Source organism: Microtus ochrogaster, chromosome 4 (genome assembly GCF_000317375.1).
Source record: "Microtus ochrogaster isolate Prairie Vole_2 chromosome 4, MicOch1.0, whole genome shotgun sequence".
Classification (NCBI taxonomy): Eukaryota; Metazoa; Chordata; class Mammalia; order Rodentia; family Cricetidae; genus Microtus; species Microtus ochrogaster.
The window spans coordinates 53,268,819-53,280,855 of NC_022011.1; the positions used below are offsets into that span (position 1 = coordinate 53,268,819).

General features: G+C 39.8%; 1 protein-coding gene across 1 annotated transcript in view; it reads right to left on the reverse strand.

Annotated features, from left to right (window-relative positions):
- LOC101996280 (interleukin-36 gamma) overlaps nucleotides 1-2,639 on the reverse strand; it is an 11,110-nt gene extending 8,471 nt beyond the window's left edge. Inside the window, exons 1-2 of the mRNA XM_005346744.2 lie at nucleotides 2,544-2,639; nucleotides 394-487 (exon numbers count right to left, since the gene is read on the reverse strand). Of these exons, the coding sequence (XP_005346801.1) occupies nucleotides 394-487; nucleotides 2,544-2,639 (190 nt within the window). The remainder of the gene's footprint in view (nucleotides 1-393; nucleotides 488-2,543) is intronic.
- Nucleotides 2,640-12,037: the final 9,398 nt, after the last annotated feature.

A 12,037-nucleotide genomic window follows, 5' to 3' on the forward strand; every position in this document is an offset into this window, starting at 1 on the left:
CTACAGACTGATTCACCTTATTAGATTGAGGAAAGATCAAAGGAAACTGGGTAGGGTGAGAGTACTTCCGTATCATGAGAATCTGTAGATACTTTATAGGTATCATTACATAATCTGCACTCATATAATCAGGTTGACAATCAAAACTAAAACGTCAGGGATCCTGCAACAATAAAGGCCACTTGACCCTTTCCCAACACTTATCAACTATACAGAAATGCTAGTGGAACACTAGAGTCTCAAAATCACGTACAGAATTTTCCACTGACATACTCAGAGGACCCAATCCACTGTTGCTTGTAATCTGTCAAGAGCAATCTACAAAAATGCCTAGCATTCTGGTCAGGGGCTGCCTCTGTAAAGGATAAAGCCTTTAGGGCAACAGGTGTACACCATGAACCACAGAGACCACTGAGGGGGTCACTTGCACTTTAATAAACTTGAAGAAGTGCCATGGAAATTTCCGGGGCAGCATCTGGTGTAGCCCCTGTAGATAAAGCAATAGTATGGACGTCCATGTTGAAAAACTTCTGCTCTGTCAAGCAGCCCGATCCTGTGGCCTAAGATCTGCTTCTGTCACATCTTTCTGAAGCTGGTCTCCATGAAAGCCGCATTCTATGATGTGAGCCAACACACTATTTAACTTCATCCCTCCCTTGCGTGAAAGTGAAGGGCAAATTTACAAAAGTAACCCCTGAACTACTCAACAAAATAGCAGAAGTAAATAGAAGTATCGGAAGAATTCTTGTCAAAGAATGGAACCATATAGGACGGCCATGAAGATGTTTCTCATAGTTCATGGCAGCTAGGGATCATTGTGCAGTTCTGGGCAAGTGGAAAACTAAAGCAACGCAAAGCACTAATTAGAAAAGAACACACAACATCACTTAAAAAATAGTTAGATGCCTAACATTTAAAGTTTTTGGATAAAAAGCCAATGGTAGAGAATTCTTAGTCACTGTCCAATGGTCTACATCCTAAAAACTGCCAATGAAAATCTGAGACATTAGGTGCCATCAAAATGCTCAAATTTCAGAGAAAATGTGGACCAAAGACACCATGAAAGAAAACCAAAAGGACAAGATACTCAGGAAAAATTATTTACAACACACTGAAGAAAAGAAGCAACTCATACCCAAAGATTTTGGTTACTATTTGCTAACTGGTAGGAAAAGTTAGATTAAAAGCATTTTACCAGATATGAACTACAAATATTTAATAAACACGAGTAATTATAATTACCTACAATAGTTATTAGCAATATACAAATCAAAGCAATAAATGAGGTTCCCTTTCCACTCACCAGGAAGTCACTAATTACAAAGAATACTCAATGGTGTGAGGAAACCGAGTCTGTGGCTGTTTCTCCATGTGTCGTATGTGAATCAGCATAGGGAATTTATGGGAGAAGAGTTACAGAAGGTATTAAAATTTCAATGCGTGTGCCCTTGCCTTGGTAATTCTGCTAACAAGAATGTATCGTTTTGGGAGCTTCCAGCTCCAAGAGCTGGAAAAGCCATACTGAAGAACCTAACACCATCGAAACCTCCTTAAGTTTTAGTGGAAAACTGGAGCTTGCTCTTACAGCACATTTGAAAGCAGGTTCCATGTTTGGAATGCCCACTAGCAATTCCCGATCCAACCCTCTTAGCAAGGATCTTTCCTTCTACTTTCTTGGCTGCCACCATCACTAAAAAAGTGTTCATGCAAGAAACACAGTAGTGGTGTTGATCATCTTCTAGGTACCTGTAAGGACTCTCAGTGCTCTTAATATTCATGGGAAAATTCTATAATACATTTTCCATTATTGCAGCCATACCACCAGTACACAGGCCCCCACAAGGCTTCAGCGTTTTATTAATATCAAAATGCTACCTACACTGGTTAGTTTAAAAATAAATTAGTTACTTAGGAAAAAAGAACCTCATCTGAGGAATTGGCTCCATCAGACTGGCCTGTGGGTAAGCCCATGGGAACATTTTCTTGATTGATAAGGGAAGGCTCAGCCCACTGGGTGCCGTGCCACTCCTGGGTAGGTAGTCCTGGGTCGGAGTTGTATAAGAAAGCAAATTGAACAAGCCATGGGAAGGAATCTAGTAAAGCTTCATTCCTCTATGGTCTCTGCTTCAGTTCCTGCCTCGAGTTCCTGCCCCCATCTAACTACTAGAAATGGGCTCAGATGAAAACTGAGGCTAACAAGAATTTTAGGGTTAAAACGGCCAAGTCAGGAGGAGAAGCAAAGAGCTCACAGCTGTGCACGAGACAACCAAACTCTAAATAAGAGGAAAGATGGAACTCTTGGCTGGAGTCAGCAGTCCCAGTGGCCCCTGGCTGCTTATTCAGCTAGCTGTAACAGAGTAAGTAAAGATGGGTTCTAACAAAGGCTTCGCCTATTTCAGAAAAAAGACCTCCGACTATCTTGTAGAAAGGAATTAACTAAGAACCACTACAACTACTTCTGTAGCTGTGAGAACAAGAGGGAGTTCAGTATAATTATTGAGACACCTGCAAACCAGAAGGAACAAGGCCAGCAAAAGACTCACAAAGCCAAGGTCAGGTACGGACAAAGGCGAGGGGGTCCAGCCACTTTTGTGCAGGTAGTGCATGATCACCTCCAGGTGGACCAGCTGAGCATGCATCGAGTGTGTGCATCCTCCATTGGCTCAGCCATGACAGTCTAGGGAACTAATCAATGTCACAGAGATTACCTCAGCCTATGCCCAGTTTCTACCATTGACAGATAAGGAAGATCAATTTTTTTTCTCGTTGGGTACCCCTCCTAACACTTGGGTGTTTTGCTTTTCCTTAATTTCTTATTTTTCCTTACTATCTCTTAATAAAGCTTACTTCTGCTTTGCTTATTCATAGGAGTGCATCTTGCATCATTGGCACGAACAAATGAACTCAGGGGCCACTGTCCCCGGTCAGTCTTTGGCGACTGAGTGTCTGGTACCCTAGGTCCTTGGGCTAAGCACAGCAGAGCTAAGAACTGTACTATGTGCTAAAGACAAGACAGGTTAAGACAAAACAAGAAAACCTGCAGCAGTTCCATTGATGGTTTCAGTATTTTTTATGTAAATAAAATATCTGGGCTAAAGAATAAAGTAATAAATGGGTCAGTCAGATTGAAACTGAACTATTCTGTGATGTAGCCCCTGATTGGTAATTTTAATTTTTTTCTTGTTTTACATGAAAATAAATAATGGTGGCTTGGGAATCTGAGACGTTTTAGCTTCAATAAAAAATTTTGCTAATTTTGACTGTAAAATAAGTATTTTTAATACAGTAAAAACTACATGCAAAACTCATAGAAAACTTTACATTTCAGAGAATTAATTAGTTTTTGGTTGTAATTTTTTGTTTTGTTTTGTTTTTGTTCTGTTGTTTTTTGAGACAGGGTTTCTCTATGTAGCTCTGGTTGTCCTGGAACTCGCTCTGTAGACCAGGCTGGCTTTCAACTCACAGAGACCTGCTTGTCTCTGCCTCTCAAGAGCTGGGACTAAAGTCATGTACCATCATGCCCATATGAGAATTAATTCTTTAACAGTTACTATGTTTAAAAATATTTCACTCCAAGTCCCACAAAATAATTGATAAGCCCCAAATTTGTTAACAAATTAACTTTATTCCACAGGACATTGCTAAGATATAAGAAAAACAAGAACTTAGGCATAGGTTAGTGGTAGAGAGCTTGCCTAGTGTGGGCCACCACACCTAGATTTCTCAATTCTTATCCCAAAGCACTACCCAGGAACTGAGTTGCACTTCTAATCAGCTCTGTTGTCTTATTGCTGATTTGGAAAAGAATCAACATATAGGTTAAAGAAACACTCTCCCATTATTTCTAATGCGAAGATTATTTAAAAAAAATGGAGTAAATGTTGAAAGCTAGCAAGTGCTTTTTTGTATCAAATGCAATAACATTATAATTTTAACTGTTAACATAACAATCTTTATAATGAACTTTTTTGTTTATAGGATAAACCTTTTATGATTAGAAGTATTTTAATACATTGTTATATTTTAAGAGCTATGGGTATTTTGATCATTTGTTCTTAGATTTTGGGACTTTTTCTTTAGCAACCAAAGACGGTATAATACCACATTGCCTGCTAATATCATCATCATCATCATCATCATCATCATCATCATCATCATCATCATTCTTTTCTGGCTTTAAAATAAAAAAAAATACTATCCTCATGAATCTGTATAACTTTTCGCTTTCTGCCTAGAACAATTTGGTTATAGCAGGAATTAATTGTTCCTCAAAAATTTGGTAGGATCAGTCCATGAAATGACCCTTCTCCAGTGCTTTTGGGGAAAAGAGATCCTAGAATGTTTTTCCATTTTCCTGCTGTGTTGACTGGCTTCTTCTATTTAGGATGTTGAAAATTTGAGAATATTTATTTCAGTATAGCTTCTGTTTTCTAATTTCTTTGTTGTTTCTGTGGTATTGCCATTCCTCTAATGAAAAACACAGTATGCTGGCAAGTATTTCTTCTTGATGACACTTACCTTTTCTATACTGAAGATTGACACTGGCATGTGTCCAACAAAAGTTTGCCTGGCAATTATTTAAACCAACACATGATAGGTGTCTGAACCCTCTTCTGATATATATATATATATATATATATATATATATATATGTTCAGCCAAGTCATGCTTCTTTCCACTGACTAGACTGGAGGTATAGCTAAATGGTAGAATAGCTGTGGACCACATCAAGACTTGTTCAAAACGTTAGAAAAGTGCCAAATAATGTAAAAGGGAAATGAGAATTGAGAAAGCAAAAGGAAATTTAAAAATAATGAACATTAACTCTTTTTAGTCTTGTATAGCACTTAAATGAAATGAATACCTTTTCTATGGAAGGATAATGTATCAAATTTTATCAGACTCCTTATGGGCTTTACTTTGTTGTTAGTTTGTTTTTTAGAGATGGGTTTCTCTTTATGGCTCTAGCTGCCTCTGTAGACCCTGCTGTCCTGGAATCAGAGATCCACCTGCCTCTGCCTCCTGGGATCAAAGTGTGTCTGCCATGGCTGACTGACATTTGTGGATTTTACCAAGACATGATTCATCTGCAGAGGTGTGGGAAACGATGCATACTCCAGAAAGTCTGTTAGTCATTATGAAAGGACTTTGGGTGCTGTGTTGGGAGGACAAGCTCCCCTTGCTGAATGAGTCATGCATCTCCCTGAGGGGCAGAGCCACCGCTTTACTTGGGGTGTGTCACCTACTCCACACCATTGCTGACCTCACTGCTTTACCTCCCAACGTTCCACTTCAGAAAACAAGGACAGATAAGCCAAAAGCAAGACACCCATCCTTCAGTTCTGCTTCTGCTGTTGTATGGAGCATAAAGTGCTCCAGAAATTGCTTTCTTTGACTCTGGATTGATTTAAATAGGGCTTGCCCACCGCTAATTGTATAAACCTCCAATTGTCAATGATTCCAAAATGCAGAGACTCAACTCTCAATAAGGTCACTTTGGTTTTAGTTTTTATTAGCAGAGGTAAAGGGTCATGATGGAAATCACTGGCTGCAGAACTGGGGAGACGGTTCAGTTGGTAAAGTGTTGTGCCAGCATGTGGACCTGAGTTCCTATCCTTAGCATCCACATTAAAAAAAAAATCTAGACTGTGGGGTATGCATCTGTAACCGCAGAACCCATGAAGCTAAGATAGGAGGATCCCTGGGGCTTGCTAATCAGCTACTGATTGGCAAGCTCTGGGTTCAGGGAGAGACCCTGTCTCTAAAAATAAGGTTGAAAAGTGACGAAGAAAGACACTTAAAGACCTCCCACTCCCTATGTACACAAAGAACAACTGTGTTCAAGGAGCGCAAAAAGAACATGAATAAATGCCATCATGGAGCCTGCAACACACAAATGTGCAAATGAAATAAAGAAAAAAATAAGATATAAAAAAACAATTCAATGAAGAGAGAGAGAGAGAATTTAGGAAGAAAAGTCAAATCGAAATAAAACTTGAAGTGAAAAATGTACTGAGGCAAATAGAAGCTCATTGGAGACCTCACCAATAGAATGGATCAAGGAGAAAGCACACATTGTTCTATATGCCATGGTTGTGACGCTTAGTGCTTTTGTGGGACTCCTAACAGTAGGAGTGTGGGGTATCTCTTCTTGGGATCCTTTTCCTTCTCTGGGATTACATCATCCAGCCTTGATATGAGGGTGTGTGCCCAGGCTTATTTCATCTTGTTATGCCGTGTTTGGATGATATCCCTGGGAGGCCTCTCTTTTCTGAAGGGAAATGGAAGAGAAGTGGATCTGGGGGAGAGGGGAGGTATGTTTGGGAGGAGTTGATGGAGGGGAAACTGTTGCCAGGATGTAATGTATGAGAGAAATAATAAATAAAAATAAAAGCAACAAAAACAAAAATGAATTAAAAAATAATATATTGCTTAAAGACCAACAACAAATATTTCAAGAAAGTAACTAAAGAAACAATCCATTCACAATAGCATAAAAATAATGCCATGGAATAAATCTAACCAAGGACTTAAAGACTTGACAAGAAAAATGTAAAGACACTGAAGAAAGAAATTGAAGAAGATACCAAAAGATAGACAGCTCTCCATGTTCTGAGTAGTATTAATACTATGAAAACAGCTATTCTACCAAAAAGTATCCACATCAAAATTCCAAAGCAATTCTTCACAGAAATTGAAACATCTGAGGGAGGATTGGTATCTAGAGACTACAAAGTATTTGAAAAGCAAGCATCAAGTAAACAAACAATTAAAAGTGAAGAATGGAACTAGACCAGTGGTTATCAAACTGTGGGTTGTGGCCTCTTGGGGGTTGAATGACCCTTTCACAGAGGACACCTAAGATCATCAGAAAACACAGATATTTACATCACATTCATAACAGTAGCAAAATTACAGTTATGCAGTAGTGATGGAAATAATCTTGTGGTCGGGGGTCACCACGACATGAAGACTTGTATTAAAGCATCACAGCATTAGGAAGGTTGAGAACCTCTAAACCAGACAGAGAGCTCTTAAAAGATGAAATAAAAATGACTGAGAAACACTTTTGCAAAATATTCATCATCCTTAGCCACCAGGGAAATGCAAAGCAAAACTACTTGGAGATTTTACCTTACCCTTGTCTGAATGGCAAAGTTGTTGTTGTTAAAGACAATAAATGCAGGTGAGGAGGTGGGGAAATGGGGAACACTTGTTCACAAATCCCTAGGAAGACAAGCTTCACATGTTCTTGAGCACATGTAGACACTAGCTTTGAGTTTAGATATCTGTGATTAATCTGAATAACCATGGATCTCATAGAGCTATGGAAGAGTCACTGGGAAGAGTCTTTAAGAGAGGGTAGAGGGGATGGAGAGATGGCTCAGCAGTTAAGAGTACTGCCTGCTCTTCCAATTCCCAGCAACCACATGGTGGCGCACAACCACCTGTAATGAGATCTCTCTTCTGGCCTGCAGGCACATATGCACTCAGAACATTTATATAATAAATAAATAAATCTTAAAAAAAACAAGAGAGGGAAGACAAGATGCAGGTGGTATAAATATAGTCAATCAGGGAATAATGGGACAAGAAGGGTTAAGTATGGTTGGGGATACAAGTGCAGGGTGGAAAAGGAAGAAGGGAAAAGGTAACTAACACTAAAGACCTTTGGAAAAGCTGTATTGAAACCTACTACTGTAGAAACATCCTACAATATACTCATATATACATGTAAAAGAGTTTAAATGAAGTTACTCTTTAACAGGGGTGGGGGGAATGACGATGCCCTTCCTAGACGTCATAGGCTAATAAAGATCCCAGTACCAGGAATGGGCTACGATTGTGGAGCTGTTGATCAGTGAGATAGTGACTCCTGCTCTTGATTACTATGGTGATTTGAATGAGAAATGTTCCCCATAGGCGTAAGTCTTTCAATACTATGTCCCCGGGAGTGAAGAGTCTACTTAGAGATTGTCAATTATCTGCTTCTCCTTCTAACATTCTTACAACAAATTGCTGGTCTTTCCACACTGCCAAGATTTGAGCGTTTGTAAGTGAATTCCCAATATAATAGTATTAAGCAGTAGTATCTTTGGGAGCTAATTAGGTGAATGGGATTAGTGGCCTGATAAAGGGGCTTGAAGACGTAGCACAGCGGTTGTTTAAATGTTAAAATCCTTTTACAAGCATTCAATCCTATGAAGCCAAGGGTAAGCACTCACCAGACCCCAACTCTGTTGGACTTCCCAGCCTCTAGAATTACGGGAAATATCTAGTAGGTTTAAATTACTCAGCCGAGGCACTTTTTTTTTTTTTTATAGCAGTAAAGGAGTAGTTGCCTTTACTGACTTCCCAGTAATCAGCTCACGTGACAGCTACTCAACGTTGACACTTTGAGCCACCGCATCTTTGTTAGGCATAGTCAAAACAGATCATGTCTGAGAAACAGGGAAGTGTGGATCGGGGGAGAGCGCACCTCAGTTTAGCCATTCTCCTGATTGAATTTACAAATGACAGGCAACGGAACAGGCAAAGTTATCACTAGGAACTGGAAACATTGACGGCATTCCAGTCCACTGTATTCAAGAATTCAGATCCACAACCCAAGAAAGCTGCTGCCACAAGGTGGCGCTGAACTCCTGCAAGGGAGAAGATGAATGTATGTTTAACACACAGGAGAGAGGTGGGGGCGGGATGTGCTCTGGCTAACTGGAGACATCCCCTAGGTCTTTTTATTAGCTTCCTAAGAACACAGGCTGCATCTTTTAGGTGCTTATGTTCACATATGTGCAATTATGCCAACATTTTTACTTTTATCGATGTTTTGTAGATTTCACATCATGCATTCTGATCCCACTTACCTCCCTGTCCCCTTGAATCCACTCTCTGCTCTTGTAACCAACCCAAAACAAAACCAAATTTAAAAAAAAAAACAAGCAAAACAGAGAACTAAAACAAAAAGAAAAAAAAAAGAAAGAGAAAGAAAGAGGAATCATGTTGTGGAAGTTGTAGTGTGGCCCCGTGAGTCACACAGTTTATCCTTTGGTCCATACATCTTTACTTGTAAGTGTTCGTTGCTGAGTCATTGGCCTGGTTCGAGGCCCCTGGTTTCTGCTGCATCACTGATAATGGGCTCTTACTGGGCCTCCTCCTGAATATCCTGTTATTGTCCTGGGTCATGGATATCCTGTAGGTTTGTCCCCCGTGGGCCAAGTCTTCTATAGTCTGAATTCAAGTATCTGTAGTTCTTCCTTTGTCTCTCAAGCACATATGAAAAGACTGTCCAATGCTGCCTCTCCTTCTCTCCTTCTCAATAGATGGGTTAGGGATTCCCAGAGTAGGATACAGACAATTGATACCTCCTAATAATTAATAATTCCTGAGGGTTGGTAGCTGTTTCCAAAGTCTTCTCTAATGGACACTTGTGTGTGTGTATGTGTGTGTTTATGCATGTGAGTGTGTGTGTGTGTGTGTGACTGTCTGTGTGTTGTGTGTATGTGGTTTAACAGCTGTTCTAGTAACTAGTTGTCTCAAATATTGTACAGTGTTGACCTTTATACTTTTTCAGGTGTAAAAATAATCCCATTTTTATATAGCATATCCTGGTCATGTGATATATGGATTATAGACCTTTCTTTTTTGGAGGCGGCTAATAGGATATCATCCATATAAGGATTAATATAAGCCTGAAAGAAAGGCTGCTTCACAGGCTTTAAAGCCTTTCCTAAGTAGTATTTATACATAGTAGGGAAGTTTGTCATATCCTGAGGTAATGCAGGCCATTAATATCGGAACTGAGGTTCTTTATGATTGAGTGGGAGAACAGAAAAGGCAAGATGCACCTTATTATCAGGATGAATATGTATAGTATAGAAGCAATTCTTTGAATCCAAAACTCTTAATGGCTAATCTTTACAAAGAGCTGTGGGTGTAAGGAAACCAGACTGTAAGGCTCCTATTTGCCACATGGTGGCATTAACACTATGTAAGTCAATCAACAGTCTCCATTTGCCAGATTTTAATTACAAAAATGGGAGAAGAGGGGGTCCTATGTGTCCATTCGCTAACTGCTGTCCAACTGACTGGTGAAGAGCCTTTGGCTTTTCTTTAGAGAGGGACCATTGAGGTGGCCACAGAGGCTCACTGGATTTCCTTGTAATTTTTAGAGGTAGTATTTTTTTCAGTGACACCCCCCACCCAATGAAAAACCCAATCTATGTTTACCATTCTGTCCTTGTGGGAATATAGATTTAGGGACCCCCTGCAACTCTTTCTAATCCTTTCCCTTTTGGTTCCCCATTCTGTGAAGACCGGGCAGCATTAGAGGGAGGGATACAGATTTCTGAATTCGTCTATTGTAGAAAGTCTCTTCCCCAAAGATTAAATGGACCATGAGTAACAAGTCTGTAAGACTGCCACTATGTCTTCTGGACTTCTGTGGTGTCATTCTGTACCACTTTGTTCAGCCTTCCTAGAGCTCATAGCTCCCAACCCTATTGAGGTTGGATTCACCTCCATAACAGGCCAGTGTTGGGGCATTCTTCCAGTTTATGCTCCGAGGGTTAAGAAGGGTTACCTGAGTATAGTTCCCATGAATTCAAGCTGTGTACAATCACAAGGGAAAACACATGTGACAAAAAACATGTTTTTCCTCAGGGGCATATAAAGGATAGTCTAGACATTTAATAGATTAATAACAGCAAGCAATATTGAGTAAAACTCAACTGGGAGGAGCACAAAACACACTCCAAGAACAACTTTGTGTTTTGAAGAAACTGAGATAATTAGACTCTTTCTTGTCTTACTGCTAGGCATGTTCTCACAAGTACTCAGAATTGTCTTCACATAACTCCATGTTCTGATATGCCACCCTGATGAAGATTCCTGGAAAGAGTAGAATTAACTGGTTTTTATGATCTGAATTTGGGATGTCCTCTACAGGTTCATATATTGAGGGCTTAGATACAAGCTTTGAAGAAGTTACTAGGCCCTAATGGCTCTGATCCAGTGGTCTAATCCCTTGTGAGATTTAGAATACGATACATTACTTGAACATAGTTGGAACTATGAGGTAGGTCCTACATAGAGAAAATAGATCACTAAAAGAACATATTTTGTCCTAGCCACTCCCCTTTCTCTGCTTCTGTAGGTAGTAGTTTTCCTGTCCTGATCACGTGCTCCTCAGCCTGGTAGCTGCTTCCAAATTACCACACAGACACTTAATATTATTTATAAATGCTTGACTAATAATGCAGGTTTGTTACTAGCTAACAGTTACATTTAAATTGACCCATTTCTTTTAATCTATGTATTGCCACGTGGCTTGTGGTTTTACCTGTCCTTCAGCATGTCTTGCTTCCAGGGTGGCTGGTTGGCGTCCCTCTGACTCCACCCTTCTCCTTCTTCTCTGTTTGGCTTTCCTGCCTAACTTCCTGCCTTGCTACTGGCCTGTCAGTTTTTAAATTAACCAATGAGAGTAATTAAGAGTCCAAAAATACAGAAATGTAGGTTCCAAAAACAGAAATGCAGAAATATAGAAATATAAAGTTGTAAACCCAAACACATTTTGCTAAAAATAAATAAATAAAGCTGTCAGCCAGTGTTCACCTTTAACAAACACTTTCTTGCCTTTAGAGTAGACACCCTGGCAGCCACTGTGTACAGAGATGAACTTTTAACAATTGTCTCCTGCCTCCCAGCTTCCCAGCTAGGCAGGTACTGGGGACAAAGGTTAGCTTCTAACTATTGCCTCTGTGAGACCCTCTGCTTATATTCCCTTAATTTTGAGCTGTCTCCCTACACCCTATGTGCCTCTACTCTCTGCCTTGCATTCTGTCAGGGAAAATGAAAAGCAGCTGTGTCAGTCACAGGCATTTGCAAACATCCTAAGTTAACATCCTATATCCAAAAGTTGTAAAACTTAAAACGTAATGTGACTTTAAGCCTGATCTCAAGATTGTAAAAGCTCTTTGATCCACACCTGGTGCTTGATTTTACTATAAAATGAGGCCCCGAACCAACCCCCATTGCCACA